This window comes from Notolepis coatsorum (genome assembly GCF_963971535.1).
Source record: "Notolepis coatsorum genome assembly, chromosome: 6".
NCBI classification, from domain to species: domain Eukaryota; kingdom Metazoa; phylum Chordata; class Actinopteri; order Aulopiformes; family Paralepididae; genus Notolepis; species Notolepis coatsorum.
Window position 1 is genome coordinate 157,383,013 of NC_140170.1, and position 27,257 is coordinate 157,410,269.

The 27,257-nt window shown below is 47.4% G+C and overlaps 1 protein-coding gene across 1 annotated transcript in view; it reads left to right on the top strand.

The window, feature by feature from the left end:
* The window catches only part of slc2a9l2 (solute carrier family 2 member 9, like 2), a gene marked incomplete at both ends in the record, with an annotated part of 722,296 nt that overhangs the window by 410,735 nt on the left and 284,304 nt on the right, over positions 1-27,257 (top strand). The window contains one exon of the mRNA XM_084315784.1: positions 5,940-6,041. Coding sequence (XP_084171910.1) covers positions 5,940-6,041 — 102 coding nt within the window. The remainder of the gene's footprint in view (positions 1-5,939; positions 6,042-27,257) is intronic.

The following is a 27,257-nucleotide window of genomic DNA, read 5'->3' on the forward strand; positions in this document are numbered from 1 at the left end:
GATTATTTGATTGCCAGTAACGGCATTCGTATTGAACACTAAAAACGCTTATCAGCCCGATCGTTATATAAAAGCATTGCACGGTCAAGCTAAAATTTACGTCAGCTAGTCCTTACCTGTGACGCGGGTTATTCCAAAAATAATATTCCAATTGTTTGATCGCCATCTGGTACATCCGATATACGACATAACCCACCACAACATATGGATCGGGGATATTTGACGCGCTTCAATGCAACGGGGAGAACCGCTCGACTGGCCCGACCCAGAAAACTGCACCCGGAGACATTTGACCATTGCACAGGCCAAGATATAAGATTCAAAGGGTGCTCAATACCACCGTCTAGCTGGATGCGGCCGGTATTGCACTTTGGCATTCCCAGCATGATTCCCCCGAGTCTGTGTGCCTGTAATGAATAGAAATATAGAATAAAATAAATAACAATCAAATAACGAGTATACTCGTTGTTGGCGTTCAAGCGATGACACCCAATAACGAGTATAATTATTGTTGGCGGGGAATGTGTTAAAGGATGAGATTCTCCCCTCTGTTACAGAATTTAAAACCTTGATCTCCAAACATTGTCAATCAAGTTATATGTGTTTGATACGTGTTGATTTGTTATCCTTGTTAGACTTTTGTCTCGTCTTGTTGTCTTATTGTTATGATTTTATATGCTGTGTGATTTTATATGGCTTTTTCTTTTGCTTATTTCTGTATGCACACTCGACGTGACTGTAAATGAGGGAAACCTCAGTTGCTTTTCAAATTTAAATAAAGGTTTTGAAATTCAATGAATGTGTTATGTATCAGTTGATATAAAAACAGCTTAAACAATTCCCTCAAATATAATGAAAATTGATTGATTGATTGATTGATTGATTGATTGATTGAAAACTTTAATCAGATTGCAGAATGGGTACAATACAGTACGGCTCAATACAAAACAACTACTAAGAGGATGCAGACCAGAAAAATACTTTTGTCTTGTTTACATCGAGGTCCCCCATTTAAACAAACTCGTTCAGCACCATGGACAGCTCAGGCTGCCTGCTCCATCTCTTGCTCTCCTTTCTGCTCGGGTTCTTTTTCTTAGCTGTTTAAATTCTTGCATGTCAGTCGGGGGCCCTATGGGAGGGCAGGCCCCTTTCCAATTAAACCGGTGACACATAGCTAAGGCTGCCACTGTATGGCATATACATCTGCAGTTACAGTATAGAGGCTGTTATTTCATCTTGTCCAATAATGTCACATCACTTGGCACACATCATTCAGTTGAGAGACACGCACTCTTAAATAGATAGCGGAAAAGGAAAGGCAGGGGGATTTCAGAGAGTAATTCCCATATCTCATGTGCCGATATTGTCAGCGAGACAGATTCCTGTGCATTCATGAATGTCACCAGTATTCACCTGGTAATGGTCATTGCTTAATATATCAAGAATACAAATTATGAAATGTTCTAAAGTGCCATCATTCTATAAGCTAAATATACCATATATATATATATATATATTTATTCTGGTGGGTTTGGTGGTCACGGTCTCGGGGCTGGTGGGGGCCCCTGGTTCGGGGTCTCGGGGAGTGTTAAAGAGGCAAGATGCTCTGATTCGCTGGGACACCGGATTCGGGGTCCTCATGGGGGTGGGGGCCGTGGCTGTTGGGACTGGGGCAGATGGGGGCTCAGGATGTTTCACTTTATAGTATGTATTTTCCTTTATATATATTTAATTTATATTATAACTTTAATTGATTTAATTTTATTAAATTGTATTTAATTTTATTAAATTGTATTTAATTTTATTTAATTGAATTGAATTGTCTTGTCATTATTGTTGTTATTATTATTATTGCTGTTACTGTCCTGTGCTGTCTTGTTTATTATTATTGTTACTGTATTGTGTTGTGTCTTGTTTCATGTGGAAAAAGTGGAAAATTAAGAAAATGTTATCACAAAAATATATATTTATTCTCACCGTCACCGCATATATCTATCTATTCACACCTGTCTCTTCAAGGAAAAAGTACCTAATCCGTGAGTTGCGTCACTCTGCGCCTTAACACTTTCACGGCCAACCACGTATATATACGTGTTTGCTCGCCAACGTTTTAGCGCCATAAACGTATATATACGTTTTTATATTGTTTTTTCTTTTATTCCATCTTAACTCATTGACTGCCAGCTATTAGACGGGGCCCGTCAAAGCAATGCCACGCTTTAAAAGATAGGAGTGTGTCACCTTGTTTGTAGAGCAGGGCTATTCAACTGGCGGCCCGCGGGCTGATTCTGACCGGCCCGCAAAAGATTACATGATAATAAAAATAATAATAAACATTTTAATATTTTTAATTTTTTTTTTTTTTTACTTTTTTCTTTTCATGTCAACGTTCACACGCACAATTGAGCCAAAAGGCACTCAATTAATGACAGATTTCATTGATAAATTGAGGGAAAACTTTGCAAGTCGATTTGATGAATTTGACATGCCCAGAGAATTGATGCATTTTGTGAGCAACCCATTTGCCAATGTAGCTGCTATTTCCACAAAAGGACAAGAGTTCCTTGCATCACTTCACATTGATCAAGGTCTCCTGCAACTTGAAATAATTGACATGCAAGCATCATCTGCTCTGAAGCAGGCACTTGAGAATGAATCCACCACAACATTTTGGATAAAGTGTATTTATATCAACACATTCCCCAAAATAAAAACGCTGGCAATATCTGTGCTAACAATGTTTGGCTCAACATACACCTGTGAATCCAGCTTCTCTCACATGAATGCCATTAAAACAAGCAACCGTGCCTCCTTGACAAATGAGCATTTGCATCACTGTTTGCGGGTAGCCCTCACTTCCTATGAACCCTCTTTCTCTGCCATTGCCCAATGCCCAGTCAAAGAAGTGCAATCTCTCTCATTAGATGTGTAGGCTAGGCCTGTCTGCCCCCCACCCCCCCTGATGTTTGAGAGTTAAGAGTGGACAATAAGTGCTAATAAGATGCTGTGATTTGCTGTTGTTGCACAGACATGAAGCACTTTTTCATAAGCTCAGCTGCACTATAAATGTGTTTTTTTGTTCAAGCGTTGATGTTAGAATGTTCAGATGCACATCATGCACTTGTTTGTTTTTTATTTAATTTTTATATTGAAATGTTGAAGAGGAGATGTTGCAGTTGTTGCACAGTCATAAATGAAGCACTTTTTGCAGGAGATGTTGCAGATGTGGCACATAAATGAAGCACTTTTTTTGAAAAGTATACTACTTTTGCAATGTGGTTAAATAAAAGTTGTGAAAATGTGGTTGCGTGTTGTGTCAAGTGTACATATATTCATAGCACGGGGAGGCGCCGTGGCAGTCCGGCCCCTGGCCCCTTGGGTTTCTGACAATGTGGCCCCCTGAACAATTTAGTTGAATAGCCCTGTTGTAGAGCTATAAACCTCTTGATTCTTGAGCTATAAATATTCTATATTATAGCTATGGATACAATACTATGGCCCATTTGACATCACCTATCTATCGTTCAATATGTGAAAGAGAATACATTTTTCCATCCATACATTCCTGTGTTATACCGTGGTGAATATAAGTATGGTTTTAGAGCGGTCTGGGGTAATTCCCGAAATGCTGAGTTATAGCCTTATATGTCAATTCTACTATAAACGTTGCCGTTTCTTGCCTGTACACACTACTATTCCCAAATCAAATCTATGTCATAGGTATTATGTTTCATCATTAATGCATGAAAGGGGGGGGGGGGGGGTCATTTCTGATTATTTGATTGCCAGTAACACTAAAAACGCTTATCAGCCCGATCGGTATAAATGATAGTCCTTACCTGTGATCGGGAGTATTCCAAAAATAATATTCCAATTGTTTGATCGCCATCTGGTACATTCAATGTTCATTTGGTCCACGACATATGGATTGGGGATATTTGACGCGCTTCAATGCAACCGAGATAACTGCTCCACTCGCCCGACAAAAAAAAGTGAGCCCGGAGACATTTGGCCGTTACACAGGCCAAGATACAAGGTTACAAAGGGTGCTCGATACCGCCGTCTAGCTGGATGCGGCCGGTATTGCACTTTGGCGATCTCAGACTCATTCCCTATGGTAACATCAAGGTCCCTGGATGAATAATGAATAAAAATATCGAATAAAGGAATAAAGGCAGCCAACGCATGTCGACTTAACCCGACTTATCTCGGGCTTGGCTATTAATGTGTTAATATCAATATCACACTCCCGGACCTATATGTTACTTACGAGTGAAAGCCATCTAGAGACCCAAAAAGTGCAGTACCGGCCAAAACCTGCTAGGCGGCAGTAGCGAGAATGCTTGAAACCCTGTTCCAGACCGTGTGTTACATCTAAACCCCTCCAGGTGCATAATTTTTGTTCAGGCAAGTCTAGCGGTTCACACAATCACTTGGAAACGGGTCCAATGCCCCTCGATGGATAAGTTGTGCCACATTATGTCCAGGACCAGATGGACATCAATACTGGAAATTGCGATCAGATAGTTGGAATATTCTTTTTGGAATAAGCCCGATCTAAGGTAAGGAACATCTGACATCAATTCCAGCTTGATCCTGCAATCATTTCATACCGATCAGGCCGATCAGCGTGTGTGGTGTTCAAAACGAAAGCCTTTACTGGCGATCAAAGAATAAAATAACTACCCCCCCCCCCCCCCCCTTTTGATGCATTCATGATGAAACATAATACCTATTATATACATTTGATTTGGGAATAGTAGCGTGTCCTGGCGAAAAACGCCAACGACTTTAGCAGAATTCACATAGCGCCCCATTACGCAGCTTTTTGGAATTAGCCGGGATCATTCTGAAACTATACAATATTCACCATGAGATAACGCGCGAACGTATTCATGAAAAAATTTATTCTTTTTTGCATCTTAGACAGAAGATAGTTACTATCAAATGACCATAGTATTGTATCCATAGCTATAATATAGAATATAGATATAGCTCGGCAAACATTGTGACGCACAGTGAAAATATGCTCTAGATAGCTGGCGCTCTAGCTACGAGGATAAGGCTAATCCCTGGCATTGAAAGTGTTAAGGCAAACACCAAAAAAAATTCCCAACACAATTACATTTTTAACCACTCCCTTCCCAATGCGTGGGTACTATAGGATGTCAATCAAACGTCAACCAAATCGAGTTCCCGCCCCACCCAGAAGGTCAGAAATATGTCAAACCGTGATGGCTTGTGATGCGTTAAATGCCATTTCTGTGTCCCAGAACAATCCAGTCAATATTTATAAACATGCACATTTCTCTCTTAACCCTTTCACTACCACACTACATAAGGTTAACCCGTTCACTACCCCACTACAGAATGTTAAGCCTTTCACTACCGCAGTACAGAAGGTTAACCATTTCACTACCACACTACAGAAGGTTAACATTTCACTACAGAAGGTTAACCATTTCACTACCACACTACAGAAGGTTAACCTTTCACTACCACACTACAGACGGTTAACTCTTTCACTACCACACTACAGAAGGTTAACCCTTTCACTACCACACTACAGAAGGTTAACCGTCTTAATTTTGACTTCTCGTTGTTACCAGAGACGGACCTGTCTTTAAAAACGTCATGTTCATATATGTATAAAATGTATGTTGTGGTGAATTTCAGCCTATTGTACCTCTCACACTGCCATTGATGTTGAAAAGTGGTGGAAATATACAATGTGAAACTTGAAAGTCGCTACGCATAAGTAAAGTTTTGCTTATGTCCATCAATCAATTTGTACAAACAGTCTTCCTTGTTATCTTTCTCTCTCATATTTTTATATTTATACACACTCTTATATTTTCACTTTTCATCTGCTATGTGGAAATAAAATAAATCGCACAGGTCTGTAATTCCGTGGTTTTTAATGTGTCCTCCTTCCCCAGGGTCTGGTGATCGAGCGGATTGGCAGGAGACCCCTCCTCATCTTCGGCTTCTCTGCCATGGCCATCTGCTTCGCACTCCTCACCGTGTTCCTCACTTTACAGGTACCCCCTCTCCACCCATTAACTTCACTCCACCTGTAACTGAGGGGTACAATTCCCTGACTGTATTACTAGATATGATACTTACTACCACTACCTTTGTACTTAATATTCGGCCACCCAGTACACGGCATAAATATATTATCATGAACACTCTCACGTAGATGAAACGGATCCAACACAAATGTACGAATTAGAAACAGGTCTTTATTTCCTACACAGCGATGGTGTGTAGAATAAGCACTTAGTCACTTAATTACATTTATGAATTGAAATAGTATGCACTTTTATGGCAAGGAGTATTCGTCGGTATATCAATAGAGAATGTCCAGTCTCTGAAGGCGCAGGTGGTAAATATACGACCTGGAATAGTTAAGGAATAACAGCAATGATACTTTAATGATTATAGGCTGGATACACTAGAGGGGGTTAATCCGGTCGCTTGTAAGCCGACAGGAGTAGGAGGGGGGGGGGGGGGGTAGAATCCAGCTGCCTCGTCCGGCCAAGGGTATCCCAGGTGAACCCACTGTAGTGCCGTTCAATGCGCCGGCGATCCTTGGACCACAGATGAAAGCAGGTGGACTCTTTGTGGGCCGGCTCTCTCCGGTCCACGGGGGAGAGACGTGAAGAGACCTCGTCTTGCAGAGCGTCTCCTCACCTTGCGTCCTCTCCAGGGGGGGGGGGGTTCAACACACGGCAGTGTCGGGGGTCTTTATCCATGGAATAATCAAAGTATCCAAAGCATAATCCGTGCCTGGGAAGGCGGGCTGTCGTCGGTAGAATAATCCGGTATACAGGTCCACTCGCTCGTCGGCTCTGGGGCTCCTCGGGTGCAGCTTCACATAGGGTCAACCACCCTGGGTAAGCAGCCAGTTCTCTGCCCGAAACGATGGGGTACTGACTACGGTAGTATTCTCACCGCACGAAGCACTATATATTAACAGACTATTATTAGCTTAATAGACTACGTCCAACTCGACGATATAGTGCCAAATATGACTATTCAAATATTAATATACACGATGTCTCAATACCGATGGTAGGCGAACTTGGCCTTACTCCCACACGTGGCGTCGCGGGGAGGCTTTACGTCTGTGACTCTATTGGAGGGTAAGAAACTGGACTGAAAAGAAAGTCCTACTTTAGTAGCGCAGTATATATACGCACTATGAACAAATAGTCCCATTAGTGGTGCGGTAGCCAAATTCCTACGCGGAACTAGGACTTGTTCGTACATGTCGAGCGGTACGTTTGAACTGGGTCTGAGGGGTATGGCAGCCTGGCACCAAGGTCTCGACCAATAGTAGAATGGAGACTATTATGGGATGTTCAGTAGGCTAGAATGGATATTCAATGCATATTGTACAAGGAATATACAAGGGATATCAGGGAATATTAGAGAATATACAAATACAATTAAATATATATATATAAATAAATATATATATTCGGTTTAATCTGGCCCTTCACAACAGCCACCCCCTGAATAGGTCCCAGACCTAATCAGTTAAACAGAGACAGATTAATCGCGTTGTCTATTTACACATAAGGGTTTGCTGTAGGGGTCAGTCAACTTCACAAAGTCATAGGGTTGTAGGGTCATGGTCATCATCGATTGTGTCTGGGAGTCGAGGCAGTTCTATGAGCCTTGCCACGGGACGGGTGTAAGTGCGACCCTGGACGAGCACTTCAGCTGCTCGGACCTTGCCGTCGGCACCGGTGATCACTTTGCTTACGCGGCCGGCCGGCCACATAGCTCTGGGCAGTGATTGATCAATAATCATGACGACTGTTCCTTCTGTCAAATTGTCTCTCTCCTTTACCCACTTCTGGCGGGTCTGTAGAGACGGTAGGTAGTGCAGTAGGAAACTGTTCCAAAACTTGTCGGCTAATACTTGGCTGTACCTCCACATTCGTCGGCCGTTCGCTTCTTCAGGCCGGTACATTGTCTGGGGTAATGCAGGATCTAGCCGCCCCATCAGGAGTGTGTTGGGGGTAACTGGGTCGATATCCGGTAGAGTGGGGGCTCTGCGTAGGCGACCACCCACTCTGATGAGGGTATGAGCGTCGCTCTCGGGGGCCAGGTGAATTAATCTGCTGTCGGATGGGACGGGCTTTCCTCCCTGTAGACAGGCCAATTCATCGGGGAACGAGTCTCTCTGGGCTCGCTGCAGTAGAAGCAATTCTGCTTCCTCGTAGTTAGCTGCTGACATATCAGCGGGGGACTTGCACTCCGGGTGGTACCGCAGGAATGTTCTTTGTTGTGCACTCTCTATGGACGTGCAATCGTTTATGTTAGGGTCGGTGGAGGCTACGGTGCTCAATCCACAGAACACAGACTTCTTAATTTCCACCTCCTCTGGACTTGCTTCCCTCGGGATAGGCATGGGCCACTGTCCTTCCGGGAGTCTTAGGAATGCGGGGCCGTCACTGTAGACATTGCGACGGGTGAGGTCATCCAGGGGCATCCCCCGGGTGATGACGTCAGCTGGGTTCTGTTTTGTATCAACGTAGCGCCACTCTGTTTCTCCGGTTAACTCTTCGGTTAAGTCTTGAATCTCGGTGACTCTGACTCCCACGAAGACTTTGTACTTGCATGAGTCCGATTTGATCCAGGCGAGTACCGTCGTGGAATCTGACCACAGGATTGTTCTAGACACCGGTATGGTGAGCTCACGTTGGATGAGCGTGGCTAGGTGCGCTCCGGCTAGGGCTGCGCAGAGCTCTAGACGTGGGATAGATTGTTGCTTGCGTGGGGCTATTCTCGAGCGGGCGAGGACAAATGCTGTGTAGATCTCTCCCCCCTGGTCTTGGGCCCGCAAGTAGGCTACTGATCCGTATGCGACCTCTGAGGCGTCACTGAAGACGTGTAAGTCCATTTTACATGTCTCTGGCCTCACCGTGGGTGGGAAGTAGCTTCGGCGCATATTAACGCCTGGGAGTGAGTGGAGCTCCATCTGTTTTGAATCGCCACACCAATCCCAGGGTCATCTCCTGAGCTTCTCCCGGGATTGTAGCCATCCAGGTCTCGCTGCTGGCTGCCTTGTCCTCGGAGGAGAGGCTGCGCAGTACTTGCGGATCGCTGCTGGCCCACTGCCTGAGATCAAAGCCGCCTTTGATCAATGAGGCGCGGAGTTTAATCAGGAGAGCCTCGGCTTCTTCCTGGGTTGAAAGGCTTTGTAGACAGTTGTCTACGTAGAAGCTGTTCTTTACGCTGTGTCGGACCTCTTCGTCCGCTGCTGGGTCCTCTGCTACATGTTTCTGTAGTGCAAATGTCGCACAGCAGGGGCTGCACGTCGTTCCGAAGGGGAGGACTTCCCATTGGTAGATGGCTGGGTGCTCATCTCCTGGCTTCTCTCTCCATAGGAACCGTAACAGGGGCTTGTCCGCCTCTACTAATCTCACCTGCAGGAACATTCCTTTAATGTCCCCGCTGATGGCCACCTTTTCCTGGCGGAAGCGGAGTAGAACGCCGAGTAGGGAGGGGCCGAGTGTGGGACCGGGCAGTAACTCTTTATTCAGATTTTGGGATCCGATCTGGTAGCTGCAGTTAAATACTATGCGGTCTTTACCGTTGTGATGGACCTTGTGGTGGGGCACGTACCACGATTCAGTGGTCTGGTCAGCCTCTTTAATGTCCATCTTTGTGACGTGTCCCGCTGTGATGAGCTTCTCAATCTCAGCGCGGTATACACTCTCTTGGGCGGGGTTCTTGGCTAAGCGCCGCTCCGTGTTCAGCAGGTACCGTTCTGTGGCGTCTGTCTTGCCGTGGAAAGTAGGCATTCCTTCTCGTCGCAGGAGTGGCGTGGCGTATCTCAACACGCCGTTGACCGGGACTCTCTTGGTCCCTGTCTCGAGGAGGTGAATGGCGTAAATGTCATCTTTAGAGCGAATGTCTTTCTTTCCGTTCTTAAAGGGCATTTGTTCCAGGGTCCATAGCCGCTCTACGTGTTGCAGGAGTGCGGTTTCTCCCTCTGTGACTCGGGAGTGGAGACATCTAGTGGCTGTACTTCGGTTGAGAGATTTGGCGAGCGGGCCTTGGAGAGTCCATCCCAAACGGGTCTCGACTGCTGCAGGACAGCCTCGGGGTCCGGTATGAACCCGGTCTATCGGGACAATGAGGTCTGCATGGTCGGAGCCTATCAACAGGGTCGGCATAGCATTGTCTATGAGCGGGATCGGTAACTTGCGCAGATGTGCATATTTCTCCATCAGCTTGGCGACGGGGTATGTGTACCGCGACAGTCCTATTTCTTGGCTGGTGAAAGCGTCTGCAATCTGGTACCGTCGCTCAGGCTGGCCGCTTGCTGCGATAGAGAATGAGACATTCTCGCCCTTTATCGTCTTCAAATCTCGTCTTATTGTCCGAATTGTCATTTGGGTTTCGCTTCCCCGCAGCCCTAGCTGGGCCGCAGCGGAGGCGAGCAGCAGGGTCTTCTCTGACCCGTCATCGAGGACGGCGTAAGTGTCCAGGACTTTATTCTGGTAGCTTAGTGTCACACGCACTACTTTTAGGAGTACTCGGGCTCCACTGCTGCTGGCGGGATCGATGTACATGACGCTCGCTTTGCGGCTGGATGGTGCAGGTGAAGGGCGCCGTCTGTTACTGTCGTGAAGTATGTCCAGATGGGCTCCATCGCACTTGGTGCACCTTTTCTTTAAGCGGCATTCGGCTGCCATGTGTGAGCGCGCACAGCGAAAACAGCGCTTGTTGGACTTTATCCATTGACCTGCTTCCTCCGCGTTCAGCTTGGGGAAGGAGTCACATTGCGCTAGCCAGTGTTCTTTCTCACAGTAGGGGCACACTATCTTCCACTTCTCCGTTCTGGAGGGGGTACTGTGGCTCCTGCTGCTCGGTACTGACTCCGATTGGTGCATCACAGTCACCGATCTTCTTCCATCATTTAGTCGTCTGGTTCCTTCTCTGGAGCCAGGGGTGCTCCGTCCGAATGTATCTAGCCGTAGGCTGCTGACTTCTCTCGCCAGGAAGTCTGCTAGATCGAGGAGGTTCGGTTCGGGGCCATTCGGGTCTCTGTGATCCCTCTGCCGCCTAAAGCGCTCCTGACGAGCGGGCGGCAGCTTCTCCAGGATCCTTTCCACATTTGAGTTGGCGTAAAGTTCATGCCTCCCCTTCTCTCTTTGCGCTCCCAACATCCCTACCAGGGACTGCACTCTGATGGACAGGTCGTCCAGTGCTCGATTGTCTATTGCTGGGGGTAAGCGGTCGATGTGTCGGATCTCCTGGATCACGTAATCCCATATGCGCCCATACCTCTGGTCCAATGCTACCAGCGCTGCTGTGTATGGGGTGGTGGAAGTCGCGTAGGCGAGCGCTATATTATGTGCGCGGGGCACCTTTAAGTGCTGCAGTAGGATGGCGTATTTGTGGCGTTCATCCAATACATCCACCAACATGGTCTCCAGACACATGCGGAGTTCTGTATACTGGGCCCGGTTCTCTTGGGTGAAGTCGGGTACCATAGGCGTGCCAATGTATGACGCTGACTGTGGATACATCGGCGAGCGTTGGGGGAGAGGCCTCCTAGGCGAGTCTCCTCCCGCTCCTGGGTATGGGCTGGTACCGGCAGTGTACCATGGCCCGCTTGTCCAGGTGCTGTTCCTCGGTGCGGGTCGTGCGTCGTGCTCACCCGTGTATAGAGTCGGGGGTCTGTAGCGCAGCTCCGCTGGAGTATAGCCTGGGCTGTACCGGACCTCCTGGTCCGGTAGAGTACTGTGCTGTCTTCGGGCGTGGTTCTCCTCCTCTTCCTCTTCGTCTTCAGTTAGGTCATCCAGTGCTTGTAGTCTCTGGTTTAGCCTCTCCACAGGATATGCTGCTCCTTCCCGGTTGCTAGGTCTCGCTTGGACCGGTGGGGGGAGGTGGTCTGTGGGGGGTATAGACCTCGTCTGTTGGTCAAGTTCAGGGTTGTTTACTCGGCTAGGGGATGCCGCCCTGGAGGTGTGTCTAGACGAGTTCCTGGAGCCTCTGGCGGAGGGAGAGGGTGTTGTCTGTCTGATCAGCTGTTCTATTAGTTGCGCTTGCTGTCTGTCGCGCTCTGCGTCCCGTAGAGCACCAGCAGCTGCTCGCTGGCTGTCTGCTCGGTCTCGGGCCACATTCTCTTCCATCTGAATGCGTCTTATTTCCAGGCGTATGTGCTCTTCTTCGCTCCGTTGCTGTATCTGCAATCGATCGCGTTCACCCTGGAGTCTATCGCGTTCAGTAGAGGCTTTCAGGCTGACGAGGAATGCCTGCTGTAGGGTCCTCTCTGCCTCGCTGGGAGAAGGCGGTTGTATAGGGGAGCCTTCCCTCGGGGTACTCCTTGCGGAGCCTTGGAGCTCTATCTCCACGGTGCTCTCCCCGTCTTCTTCCGTGCCGAGTTCTCTCTCGGTAGCGTTGTATTCCTCCCGGGACTCATCGGGGACTACTTCTTCAGTACTGGCGGGGTGTGAAGTCATGTCTGGTTCCCACTGGTCCCCACCGTGAACTTGGTCAGTTACATTAGAGCCCGTAGGGGCCTCTATGGTCGGGGTAGTCTGGGCGTTGGGGTTAGACATACTTTTACTTTCTAGTTTTACCGCGTTTACTGTTAGTAGAAGACTAGGTTGTTGACTGACAGCGTAAGCCTCTAAGTACTGAGGGAGCCGTCGTTCGCGCTGCGGGCGTTGGTTAGGAGGATCGTTTCGTGGAGTGTTCATCATAGGCCATTTCAATATTAATAACACTATATTAATATTACACTGATTACCCTCCGGCTCGAAGGACCAATTGTAACTGAGGGGTACAATTCCCTGACTGTATTACTAGATATGATACTTACTACCACTACCTTTGTACTTAATATTCGGCCACCCAGTACACGGCATAAATATATTATCATGAACACTCTCACGTAGATGAAACGGATCCAACACAAATGTACGAATTAGAAACAGGTCTTTATTTCCTACACAGCGATGGTGTGTAGAATAAGCACTTAGTCACTTAATTACATTTATGAATTGAAATAGTATGCACTTTTATGGCAAGGAGTATTCGTCGGTATATCAATAGAGAATGTCCAGTCTCTGAAGGCGCAGGTGGTAAATATACGACCTGGAATAGTTAAGGAATAACAGCAATGATACTTTAATGATTATAGGCTGGATACACTAGAGGGGGTTAATCCGGTCGCTTGTAAGCCGACAGGAGTAGGAGGGGGGGGGGGGGTAGAATCCAGCTGCCTCGTCCGGCCAAGGGTATCCCAGGTGAACCCACTGTAGTGCCGTTCAATGCGCCGGCGATCCTTGGACCACAGATGAAAGCAGGTGGACTCTTTGTGGGCCGGCTCTCTCCGGTCCACGGGGGAGAGACGTGAAGAGACCTCGTCTTGCAGAGCGTCTCCTCACCTTGCGTCCTCTCCAGGGGGGGGGGGTTCAACACACGGCAGTGTCGGGGGTCTTTATCCATGGAATAATCAAAGTATCCAAAGCATAATCCGTGCCTGGGAAGGCGGGCTGTCGTCGGTAGAATAATCCGGTATACAGGTCCACTCGCTCGTCGGCTCTGGGGCTCCTCGGGTGCAGCTTCACATAGGGTCAACCACCCTGGGTAAGCAGCCAGTTCTCTGCCCGAAACGATGGGGTACTGACTACGGTAGTATTCTCACCGCACGAAGCACTATATATTAACAGACTATTATTAGCTTAATAGACTACGTCCAACTCGACGATATAGTGCCAAATATGACTATTCAAATATTAATATACACGATGTCTCAATACCGATGGTAGGCGAACTTGGCCTTACTCCCACACGTGGCGTCGCGGGGAGGCTTTACGTCTGTGACTCTATTGGAGGGTAAGAAACTGGACTGAAAAGAAAGTCCTACTTTAGTAGCGCAGTATATATACGCACTATGAACAAATAGTCCCATTAGTGGTGCGGTAGCCAAATTCCTACGCGGAACTAGGACTTGTTCGTACATGGGTCTGAGGGGTATGGCAGCCTGGCACCAAGGTCTCGACCAATAGTAGAATGGAGACTATTATGGGATGTTCAGTAGGCTAGAATGGATATTCAATGCATATTGTACAAGGAATATACAAGGGATATCAGGGAATATTAGAGAATATACAAATACAATTAAATATATATATATAAATAAATATATATATTCGGTTTAATCTGGCCCTTCACAACACCACCCATTAACTTCACTCCACCCATTAACTTCACTCCACCCATTAACTTCACTCCACCCATTAACCCCACTCCACCCATTAACCTCACTCCACCCATTTACCCCACTCCACCCATTAACCCCACTCCACCCATTAACCCCACGCCACCCATTAACCCCCTCTCCACCCATCCACCCATTAACCCCTCTCCACCCATTAACCTCACTCCACCCATTAACCCCTCTCCACCCATTAACCTCACTCCACCCATTAACCCCCTCTCCACCCATTAACCTCACTCCACCCATTAACCCCTCTCCACCCATTAACCTCACTCCACCCATTAACCCCTCTCCACCCATTAACCTCACTCCACCCATTAACCCCTCTCCACCCATTAACCTCACTCCACCCATTAACCCCTCTCCACCCATTAACCTCACTCCACCCATTAACCCCTCTCCACCCATTAACCTCACTCCACCCATTAACCCCTCTCCACCCATTAACCAGACCATATTTTTTGTATTTGTATTTATTGGTTTAAAATACAGAGACAGTGCATATTAAGGAACATTTGACTGTAAATATGCCAGTTTAGCCAAGTTGGCTAATTTTCAACTGTAGTCTCTGGGGCAGGTGACATGAGCACAACAATAATTAAAACATAGTACAATAATTAAAACACAGTAGGAATCAATATAGGTTACAATACACTAAAATACATACAAATAAATACATTAAAATACAACCCCTCAGTTAAAAAACATAGTACAATAATTAAAACACAGTAGGAATCAGTAATAATAATAATAATAATTTAGGACCTGCTCCGAGGTCACCATTTGGCACACATGCAAACCATGCATACAATGCGTATCTGCGATTAACCCATCCCGTCGTCCTTCCCCCCCAAGGGCAGCCGGGAGCAGACAGGCGCCACGTGAGCCGCGCCAGGGGACCAATCCAAGTGCTCCTGTCCGTCTTCGTCAAGGACGCCACAGCGTTAGCGATCTTGTTGTTGTGCATGTTTTTCCATTGGGTTTATCTTATCGGGGGGGGAAACCCTTGCGAGCACGGGGAGAACATGCAAACTCCACACAGAAAGGCCTGGGAGATACCCCACCTGGGTAACTGGCATCATGGAAACCTGGTCCCCAAGCGGGATTCGAACCCTGGACCTTCTTGCTGTGAGGCGACAGTGTTAACCACTACACCACCGTGCCGCTTTAGTATAGGTTACAATACACTAAAATACATACATTAAAATACAACCCCTCAGTTAAAATGGTTGCACACTTGACCATCTCTCAACCATGATTTTAAGTTAGTTTTAAATGAGATGTAACTTTGATACTCCCTGAGCCGTGTTGGCAGACTGTTCCAGGTGTGGGCTGCTCTCACGGAAAAGGCTGTCTGACTAAAAGCAGACCTCCTGTTTGGGACTACACAGTCCCCTCTGACTACAGACCTGGTATATCTATCAGCAGATGCTTTCTGTTTTATGAAAGTACAGAGGGGGGGAGGAGCCAAGCCATGTAGGATTTTATAGGTAAGGCAGGCATCTTTGAATTTGACAAGATTGTCCCAGCTCAGTAGGTTCTGGTTTGCTATGCTATAACAATGGTGGTGGCTGTTTGTTTTCCTGTCCAGAACTTTCACAGCCTGATGGTAAACTACCTGTACAGATCGTAATGTTGTACAAGAGGCTTGTGTCCAGCTAGTCAGACAGTATGTTAAGTGTGACATAATAATGGCATTAAAATACAGTGCTGCTGCTTTTGTTGACAGAGAGTTTCTGATGTGACGGAAGTTTGATAAGTGAAACTTTGCATTGTTTACTACCGATTTGATTTGTTTTTTAAATGTAAGATTGGAGCAAGCCTCTCTGTCCCAACCACCCAGACGACAACCACCAAATCCCATTGGTTCCAGGTTGCTCGCGTGCTCCTGTTCCCTGACCGACAGAGAGACGCCATCCCCAATAACAGAGACGTCTTGCTCCCCACCCCACACAATGCTATGAGCAGCTCCCCAGGTCTTCCGGTCGTCCACGCTGTCGAGCCCGCCATGTGCCATGGGCGCCGCCATCTTTGCTCACCTCCCGGGTCAACTCTGACCCCGTCCGGCGGGAAATGGCACCCCACGAAACCTCCGTGGAACCCTCTCGCCTCCTCATGGCTCTCAACGTCCTCATCCATGTCTCCTGACCACCCGTATGTTCCTTCCTCCTCTCCGTCCTCTTTCGACCCGCTGTCAATATCCATGCCGCTGCGCCTAGCTAGCCGCTAACTGCAGCTAAGCTAGACTTCGCTAAGCTAGCACACCTCCGTCGACTTTCTTCCGGCCACTCCTCTCCGTCTTCTTCTCTCTCTGTCCTCCTTCGATCTGCCGCAGATATCCATGCCGCTGCGCCTAGCTAGCGCTAACTGCAGCTAAGCTAGGCTACGCTAAGCTAGCACACCTCCGGCAAACTCCTTTCGACGCAGAGCGAAACGTCCTCTCCTTTCTCTCTCCCCACTTTACTTCAGACACCAATGTAACGTTTTGAAGTGCAAATGTTATATACGACTCTCGAGGCAGGTTGATAGTTCTCACTGTACTTCTTTATTCACAAGCATCAGTTATAGCTTCGGTACAAGCGACTCATCCCTACTAATTCCCATGCCTCAAGAGAGCGCACAATGGGTGCCACACCCTCTTATACCTCCCCAGGTCAGCCTGTGCACTCTCAACTCTGTCAACCCGCGGCTGGCACCACCAATAGGAGTGCAGAGTGGCAGGTCGACTGACCAACCACCCAAATCCCAGGGTCGCTACAACATATATCCTTTTTTTTATGTATACATTTTTTTATATCTCTGCCAAGGATCTTCTTGCCATTTGTCTGTAAACAAGATATCTCAGAGAGAGAGAGAGAGAGAGAGAGAGAGAGAGAGAGAGAGAGAGAGAGAGAGAGAGAGAGAGAGAGAGAGAGAGAGAGAGAGAGAGAGAGAGAGAGAGAGAGAGAGAGAGTGGCTTTGGCAATGTAAACGTAGGTTTCCCATGTCAATAAAGCCCCTTTGAAATTAAGAGAGAGAGGGAACAAGGCAGTGAGAGAGAGATGAAAGGCTTAACCATTATTATGATCATTAGGATTGTGTTCTTTGTTCATCACTATATAAACGCAGCTCACGAAAGCAACAAGTCCAATGATGAAATTGAAACTGTTTGGGTTGAAATCTTGTAACGTTTTGAAGTTGTAAACGTTATTCACGACTCTCGAGGCAGGTTGATAGTTCTCACTGTACTTCTTTATTCACAAGCATCAGTTATAGCTTCGGTACAAGCGACTCATCCCTACTAATTCCCATGCCTCAAGAGAGTGGCAGCTCGACTGACCAACCACCCAAATCCCAGGGTCGCTACATTACCCCCCCACAACAAAGTCCCTCGCCCAGAGGGACAAACCAAAACCACTCCCAGTCCACAAAATTACCCCCCCCCAACAATGCTAGGCCAGCAGCTAGCCATGCGACACTTCCGGTGGCTATACCTAACCACCGGTTACGACGCCACGCTCACTGCTAGCCCCGTCGTGCTCTGTTGGTTACCGGCTGCAAGCCTCTCTGTCCCAACCACCCAGACGACAACCACCAAATCCCATTGGTTCCAGGTTGCTCGCGTGCTCCTGTTCCCTGACCGACAGAGAGACGCCATCCCCAATAACAGAGACGTCTTGCTCCCCACCCCACACAATGCTATGAGCAGCTCCCCAGGTCTTCCGGTCGTCCACGCTGTCGAGCCCGCCATGTGCCATGGGCGCCGCCATCTTTGCTCACCTCCCGGGTCAACTCTGACCCCGTCCGGCGGAAAAAAACCACCACGAAGCCTCCCTAGAACCCTCTCGCCTACTCATGGCTCTCAACGTCCTCGTCCATGTCTCCTGACCACCCGTATGTTCCTTCCTCCTCTTCGTCCTCTTTCGACCCGCTGTCAATATCCATGCCGCTGCGCCTAGCTAGCCGCTAACTGCAGCTAAGCTAGACTTCGCTAAGCTAGCACACCTCCGTCGACTTTCTTCCGGCCACTCCTCTCCGTCTTCTTCTCTCTCTCAGTCCTCCTTCAATCTGCCGCAGATATCCATGCCGCTGCGCCTAGCTAGCGCTAACTGCAGCTAAGCTAGGCTACGCTAAGCTAGCACACCTCCGGCGAACTCCTTTCGACGCAGAGCGAAACGTCCTCTCCTTTCTCTCTCCCCACTTTACTTCAGACACCAATGTAACGTTTTGAAGTGCAAACGTTATATACGACTCTCGAGGCAGGTTGATAGTTCTCACTGTATTTCTTTATTCACAAGCATCAGTTATAGCTTCGGTACAAGCGACTCATCCCTACTAATGCCTCAAGAGAGCGCACAATGGGTGCCACACCCTCTTATACCTCCCCAGGTCAGCCTGTGCACTCTCAACTCTGTCAACCCGCGGCTGGCACCACCAATAGCGTCGCCGGCACCCCCGGGATGGAGGAGTGCAGAGTGGCAGGTCGACTGACCAACCACCCAAATCCCAGGGTCGCTACAACATATATCTATTTTTGTATGTATAATTTTTTTTATATCTCTGCCAAGGATCTTCTTGCCATTTGTCTGTAAACAAGATATCTCAGAGAGAGAGAGAGAGAGAGAGAGAGAGAGAGCGAGAGAGAGAGAGAGAGAGAGAGAGAGAGAGAGAGAGAGAGAGAGAGAGAGAGAGAGAGAGAGAGAGAGAGAGAGAACAAACACACTGGCTTTGGCAATGTAAACGTAGGTTTCCCATGTCAATAAAGCCCCTTTGAAATTAAGAGAGAGCGGGAACAAGGCAGTGAGAGAGAGATGAAAGGCTTAACCATCATTATGATCATTAGGATTGTGTTCTTTGTTCATCACTGTATAAACGCAGTTCACGAAAGCAACAAGTCCAATGATGAAATTGAAACTGTTTGGGTTGAAATCTTGTTCGAAAGGGCGAAATCCGTACTAGTAAGCACAATCTATAGACCGCCAGAACAGAGTGGCTTCTATGATACACTTGATGGGTGTTTAGCTGGGGTGGAAGGTGTAGAAAAGATTCTTATTGGGACTGGAACACAGATATGCTACATAAAGAAGCACCCGTCTTCAAGGCCTTCAGTAGGTTTTGTGATCTGCACGGTTTCAGCCAGCTAATCACCCAACCCACAAGAGTATGTGATTCAACACAAACTACCATTGATCTCATTCTGACCTCTGACAAGTCCATGATCTCCAACAAAGGGGTGATACTGTAGCATGCAGGTTAAGTGATCATTATATGATATTCTGTACCCGCAAAAAGCTAACAAAAGGCCAGCTGTCACAAAACAGTCACATCTAGGGACCTCAAAACCTACTCTAGAGAGGCCTTTAAACAAGAACTGGAGAGCATGGACTGGTCAGATGAGCTCAGTGGTACACTAGTTGAAGAAACATGGCTTGGATTCAAAACCAAATTCAATACTTAACAACATGGCCCCCCTAAGAACCACCAGGGTTAAAAATCGCGCTGCGCCATGGATGCACACTGAAATACTGACCGCTATGAAAACCAGAGAAAGAAAATGCTCTGAACTTCATAAAAGTCAGACAAAGCTTACCAAAAGCTCAAACAGTGAACTCCAAGCCGAACAAAAATTTCAAAGAAACAGACTAAGAAATGACGTAAACACCATGATCAAAACCGCAAAAGAATTTCATCAATGACAAAACTGAGGAAAACAAAAACAAACCCTGCAAACTTTGGAAATTACTCAACAACCAACTAGGCTGCAGCAAAAAACTAAAAAACAGATTTACAAACATAAATATAAAGACAGAAAACACTCTCATCACAGACGAGCTGGATGTGGCCAAATAGCTAAACATATTCTTTACAAACATAGCCACAACATTAATAAACTACCCTCCCAGAACACATAGTAGCCTACTACAAAAGCCCAGGGCCCTCATTTATCAACGTGGCGTACGCACAGATATGTGCTTAACCCGTGCGTACGACCATTTCTAAGCAAAGTGTAGGATTTATCAATTTGAATGTGAACTTGACTTTGTCCGTATGTCTACGCACAGCCCAGAGCATGCGTAGCTGACGCCCTGTGGTAGAATATGGGGACTGCAGACGGACGGCATAGCTGTCATCAGTTGCATGCATTAGTTTCAACGCGGAAATAAGCTTCCGTGCATTACTCCCGACACTGGCGCGTGTTCTGTATGAACCGTAATTCATTATAGTTCATTGTGAAATAGCGACAGTAGTGTAATTATAACGGGCTCATGCGCGAACAATAGGTTGGCTTGCTTGTTTGGCACGGGGGCAGACGCAGAACACCGACCTCCAAACGCGATTAAATATTGTTTCAAATAAAAAGCGACATACTATTATTTTGTGTCATGTTTCCAAATAAGATTGGCCACAACGAAATGCTTTCTACTTCAATTTGTTGGTTAGAATAGATTACCTCGCTCCGTTGAAACTTCACTGAGACTAACAGTAAAAGACAGTTTTTTTTTTTTTGTGAACTCCGCGCACAGACGTGATAATAATAATAATAGCTTCATTTTATATAGCGCCTTTCAAGAGACCCATGCATGGTCGCTTTACATAGATAGGGGGGGGAAATAACAAAGTAATTTATAGTAAAAGTAAAACATAGTGGACAGACTATGTAAATATGATGATGGGATTCAATAGCCCCTTGCGTGACTGTGATGCACCGAGTGAATCCACAGTCACTTGCTCCTCAATGGGAAACCAACCTAGATTTACCATGAAGGACTGGTTCTGGCCGAACCGTTCGTTATACAAGAATCACAGAGACGTTTCAAATGTACTCACAGTTGCACGAGGGTTTCGGACACAAATACGCGATGGTTTGAAAGCTCGGCGTTGCTAATAAACATTTTAAATATTTTTTATAAACTGGTCAACACTGCATTATTTCCGGCGTTGGGTGCATGATGCGCATGCGCTGTGATCACAACCAGGCAGCCAACGCCGAAAATAATGCCGGTTTGAGCAGTTTATAAAAAATATTTAAATGTTTATTAGCAACGCCGAGCTTTCAAACCATCCTGTATCTCTGTTTGAAACCCTCGTGCAACTCTGTGATACTTGATACTTCAGGGTAAATCTAGGTTGGTTTCCTATTGAGGAGCAAGTGACTGTGGATTCACTCCGTGCATCACAGTCACGAAAGGGACTAGGGATTCAAGTTTGCGTTTTTATTGATCACATAGGCAGGCTATACATGGCGTATAGGCTACATCATACATGGCAGTGAGATTCATTGTTCTTGTATATGCTCTCGTATTATTGTTTATATAGGCTACCCAATACTGACATCAAAATAGATTGTATGCCTCTAGAAATCATATGCAGCAGGTAGAAAAAAGACGGAAAATCCGTCGCGATTTGGAATAAAATTGAGGAGAGCTTTAATCCCTGGGTATTAATCGAACAAAATGGGAAAAGGCAGTCATATTCCAGCACGGTCTTTATTAGTGTTTGCGCTGCCCAGGCAGCAATGGTTAATAGATATCATATCCGACATCAACGTACATGTCTGTCAGCCTGTCTCGTATTTCTCCATAACACCCTTCCCTCGGGTCAGTCCACTTTTCCACATTTCATGGGGGTGTTCCATTACCGTATATGGTTAATCGGGGAGGTTCTGGTATGCAAATACTTAAAACAGTGCACAAGCTCCATCTTAGGAGCAAGGTGATATTTATGAAGACAGGTGTGCATAGGACCTGTGTACGCACGTGTGATAAATCCCGTTTTTTTTGTGCGTGCACACATCCTAAATTCTGTGCTTAAGAACGAAAATAGAATACTTTCTAAGAAAAACTGATAAATGAGGGCCCAGGGGTCCGCAAAGACGACTTCAAACTTGAAATGGTAACAACAGATGAGGTACTCAAAAAACTGAGCGCCCTCCAACCTAACAAGGCCACTGGCCATGACAACATCCCCTCCAAATTCCTCAGAGACTCAGCAGCCGCCATCACCCCAGTCACACACATAATAAACCTCTCCATAAAACAGGGACACGTCCCCAAGGACTTCAAAATTGCGAGAGTGTCCCCCCTGCACAAAAAAGGCAGCAAATTAGTTTGTTTCTATTCTTACCTCCATATCATGGAAAAAAGGTAGAAAAGTACCTTGCGGAAAAAAATCTAATCTATGAATTCCAATCTGGCTTCAGAACATCCCACTCCACTGACACATGCCTTCTCTATTTGAACGACCAGATCAAACAAGAGGTGGATGCGGGCAAATACTGCGGCATGGTCATGCTGGACCTACAAAAGGCCTTCGACACTGTCAATCATTCCATTCTGATTGACAAGCTAAAAGCAATTGGTTTTGATAGTCAGATAATCAGTGAGCTGGATGCAATCCTACCTGGAGGGGAGAGAACAGATGGGGGAGGTAAACGGTACTCTACCCCCCCCCCCCCCCCCCCCCTCACAGTGAGCTGTGGTGTTCCACAAGGAAGCATACTAGGACCGCTACTGTTCCTAATTTATGCAAATGTCATGTCGTCAGCTTGTGACTGCAACTTGTTCTTGTTTGCGGACAACTCAGCCCTGCTGGTCTCTGACAAGAACAAGTTACAGGTTGAAAAAACCCTCAGCTCGGAACTCGGCAGAATCTGCATCCTGGCTCGCTGATAACAAACTATCATTACACCTGGGTAAAACAGAGTCCATTCTCTTTCGGATCAAATAACAAACTCAGCAAGACCGATGGCTTCTCAGTTACAGTGGGTGACAATATACTTTCCTGTGACAAAATGGCATCCAATGTAATCAAAAAAGTCAACCAACGAACTAGATTATTGTACCGGATCTCCTCTCTGGTAAACAAGAATACCCTGAAGACTCTTGCAGGAGCACTCATTCAAGGGTACTACGACTATGCTTGCACCTCATGGTACCAAAGCACCTCAAAGGCGCTAAAAACAAGATTACAAACATCACAAAACAAACTGGTCAGACTACTACTTGACCTTACTTCTAAAACCCACCTCACCCCTGCCCACTTTGACTACAACTAGGATGGCTTAGAGTAGACGACAGAGTACAGCAACTTGCAATGGGCCTGGTCTACAAGATACACTACACCACTCAGGTACCCATGTACATGTCGAAATACTTCCCAAAGGTCAGTGAATACCACACCAACAACACCAGAGGGAGATCCACAAATCATGTGCAACCCAGATTCGGCACAAACAAGGGACTAAACACATTTCTCAATTATGCCACAACAATGTGGAACGCCCTACCCACAGCCGTAAAAAAATGTGAATCCCTACCCACATTCAAAACCGCTCTTAGCGGCACAGTGGCGTAGTGGTAACACTGTCGCCTCACAGCAAGAAGGTCCAGGGTTTGATTCCCGCTTGGGGAGGAGGTTTCCGCGATGCCAGGTACCCAGGTGGGGTATCTCCCAGGCCTTTCTGTGTGGAGTTTGCATGTTCTCCCCGTGCTCGCAAGGGTCCCCCCCCTCCCCCCCGATAAGAGAAACCCAATGTAAAAACATGCACAACAACGGATCGCTAATGCTGTCACGTCCGTGACGAAGACGGCCAGGAGCACTTGGATGGTCCCCGGGCATGGCTCACGCCACGACTATGCTTGCACCTCATGGTACCAAAGCACCTCAAAGGCACTAAAAAACAAATTACAAACATCTCAAAACAAGCTACTCAGACTACTACTTGACCTGACTCCTAGAACCCACCTCACCCCTGCCCACTTTGACAACCTAGGATGGCTTAGAGTAGACGACAGAGTACAGCAACTTGCAATGGGCCTGGTCTACAAGATACACTACGCGACCAAGGTACCCGTGTACATGTCAAAATACTTCCCAAAGGTCAGTGAATACCACGATCACAACACCAGAGGGAGCTCCACAAATCATGTAAAACCCAGATTCGGCTCAAACAAGGGACTAAACACGTTTCGCAATTATGCCACATCAATGTGGAACGCCCTGCCTAAAGCTGTAAAGTAATGTGAATCACTACCCACTTTCAAAAACAGTCTCAAAAAACACCTACGTGAGACTGCAATTCGAAACTGGCCCCTACAAATGTCCTAACCTAGTTGTACAGTAAATGACCAAGTAAGGCTTTGTCAATATTCCAATGTACAGTGTAAAATGTGTGTGTGTCCCCTACCCAACCCCCCCCCCCCCCCCCACCTCCAATGTACAGCCCTCACCCAACCCACCCAACCCCACCCCACCCAACCAACCTCCTCCAATGTACAGTTTCTACGCCAAATGATACGCGCAGAGGAGTATCGCATCGGCGATCCTAAAGACAATGCATGCGTGTGTGTTCCGGTGTGTGTGTGTGTGTTAAAAACGAACCACTGTGTGTACCGCTAAAACATTGAGTGTCGTTGCATGCCGAATAAAGACCTCTGCGACAGGTCCTGCATTATTATTATTATTATTAAAGAGCACCTACGGGAGGCTGCAATTCGAAACCGGCCACCATAAATGTCCAAACCCCCCCCCCCCACCCCCACCCCCTCCTAATAGACGGTCTCCTCCCCACCGTATGTATTTTCTCCCACCCACCCACCCCCTCCTAATGTACAGTCTCCTCCCCATCATATGTATATATTTTCTGTTAGGATCTCTGGGTAACAGTACTGTATATTTGCATATCCTGGCTCTAACTGAGACCTGGATAACTCCCAATAACTCATCAACACCTGCAGCATTATCTACAAACTATAACTTCACTCACACACCTCGACCCTCCAGACGGGGTGGAGGCACTGGCCTCATGACATCTCCTTCATGGGCTTCAAACCTAACACAACTCCCAGAACTGTCACTCTCCTCCCTCGAATATCATGCAATATCTGTCTCTAATCCTTTCAATCTCACCATTGTTACACTCTATCGCCCTCCAGGTCCCCTCGATCACTTCATAGATGAGCTGGACATGCTTCTAAGCTCCTTACCGGAAGATGGTACCCCGCTCCTTCTATTGGGCGACTTCAACCTGCCTGACTCATCTCAGTCGGTCCCAGTGGTCTCCCTCCTACAACAATTTGACCTGACTCCCACTGCCATGCCTCCCACCCACAAAGCAGGCAACTCCTTGGATCTCATATTTTCCCGTAACTCCAGCATCATTAACACCACGGTAACTCCCCTACATGTATCTGACCATTCCTTCATATCCTTCTCACTAACTCTCATGCTTAACCGAAAGGTCTTCACCCCAACTCAAACCGTCTCACTCAGACGTAACCTGGCCTCCCTATCCCCCTCCACCCTCTCCTCTGACATAATATCCGCTCTACCTTTGAGTGACACCTTCTCTGCTCTCCCCACAGAGATGGCAACCTCCACCCTCCTCTCAGCCCTTGCAACCTCCTTTGACAAGCTCTGTCCCCTCGTTGAGAAACCTGCCCGCCGTTCCCCACCCAGTCCATGGCTGACGGATGCAGTGAGAGAACAAAGACAGGTCCTGAGAGCGGCTGAGAGGAAGTATAGAAAATCACGCCTCACTGCTGACATCGACACATATCACAACCTCTTGTTAACATTCTCCAAAACCATTACTAATGCCAAAGCTTCTTTCTTTCACCATAGGATCGAGGCCTCTGCCAAGAATCTTCGCAAACTGCATGCTACCATGTCCTCCCTCCTCACTCCCCCCCCACCCCCTCCTCCCTCATCTTTTTCTGCCGAAGACTTTGCGATCTTCTTTGAGGAAAAAGTGGAGAACATCCGCAGCTCCTTCTCCCAACCCCCACCCATTCCAAACGCTGAATCGAGAACCTCATCCTTCACTCTGTCATCTTTCTCTCCCATTACAGAAGCCGAGACCCTGACACTGGTAACGTCGAACCGTCCGACTACATGCCAGCTGGACCGGCTACCCTCCCCACTCCTCCAGACCATAGCACCGGACATCCTCCCATTCCTAACTGCAACCATCAACTCCTCACTCAACTCGGGGGTGGTCCCCACCTCCCTAAAACAAGCCAGAGTCACGCCCCTCATAAAAAAACCAACCCTGAACCCCACCGTCATAGCCAACTATCGTCCTGTCTCTCTTCTCTCCTTTCTTTCTAAAACACTTGAACGTGCTGTATCCAACCAACTTACTGCTTATCTCTTACAGAATGACCTCCTAGACCCCAATCAGTCTGGCTTCCGGACTGGCCATTCCACAGAAACGGCCCTCATTGCGGTCACAGAGGCACTTCACTTAGCAAAAGCGAAAGGCCTCTCCTCTGTCCTGATTCTCCTAGATCTATCTGCAGCCTTCGACACAGTCAACCATCAGATCCTCCTCGCGGCCCTCGCAGGAATGGGAGTGGCTGGATCTGCGCTGACATGACTGACATCATACCTCAACGACCGCTCCTACCAAGTGTCATGGAGAGGGACTCTGTCGGCCACCCGCCCCCTCCGGACGGGTGTCCCCCAGGGCTCGGTCCTAGGACCCCTTCTCTTCTCCCTCTACACTAAATCACTGGGTAACATTATCACGTCTCATGGCCTCTCATATCATTGTTATGCCGATGATACTCAACTCTTCCTCTCCTTCCCTCCCTCAGATATCCACGTCTCTGAGCGGATCTCGGCCTGTCTGTCCGACATCTCCGCCTGGATGACGACCAACCACCTCAAACTGAACCTAAGCAAAACAGAATTGCTCCACCTGCCGGCCAAATCCTCCCCCCTGACCGACCTCTCCATCACAGTCGAGAATGCAGCTGTGACCGCGTCCCCGACCGCCAAGAACCTCGGTGTTGTCCTCGACGACCAGTTGAACTTCTCTGCTCACATCGCAGCGACAACCAGAACCTGCAGATTCCTCCTGAGCAACGTCAGAAGGATACGCCCCTTCCTGACAAAAGAAGCCACCCAACTCCTCATCCAATCAACAGTCATCTCCCGCCTCGACTACTGCAACGCACTGCTAGCTGGCCTCTCGGCCACTGCCACCAAGCCTCTTCAACTCATTCAAAACGCAGCGGCC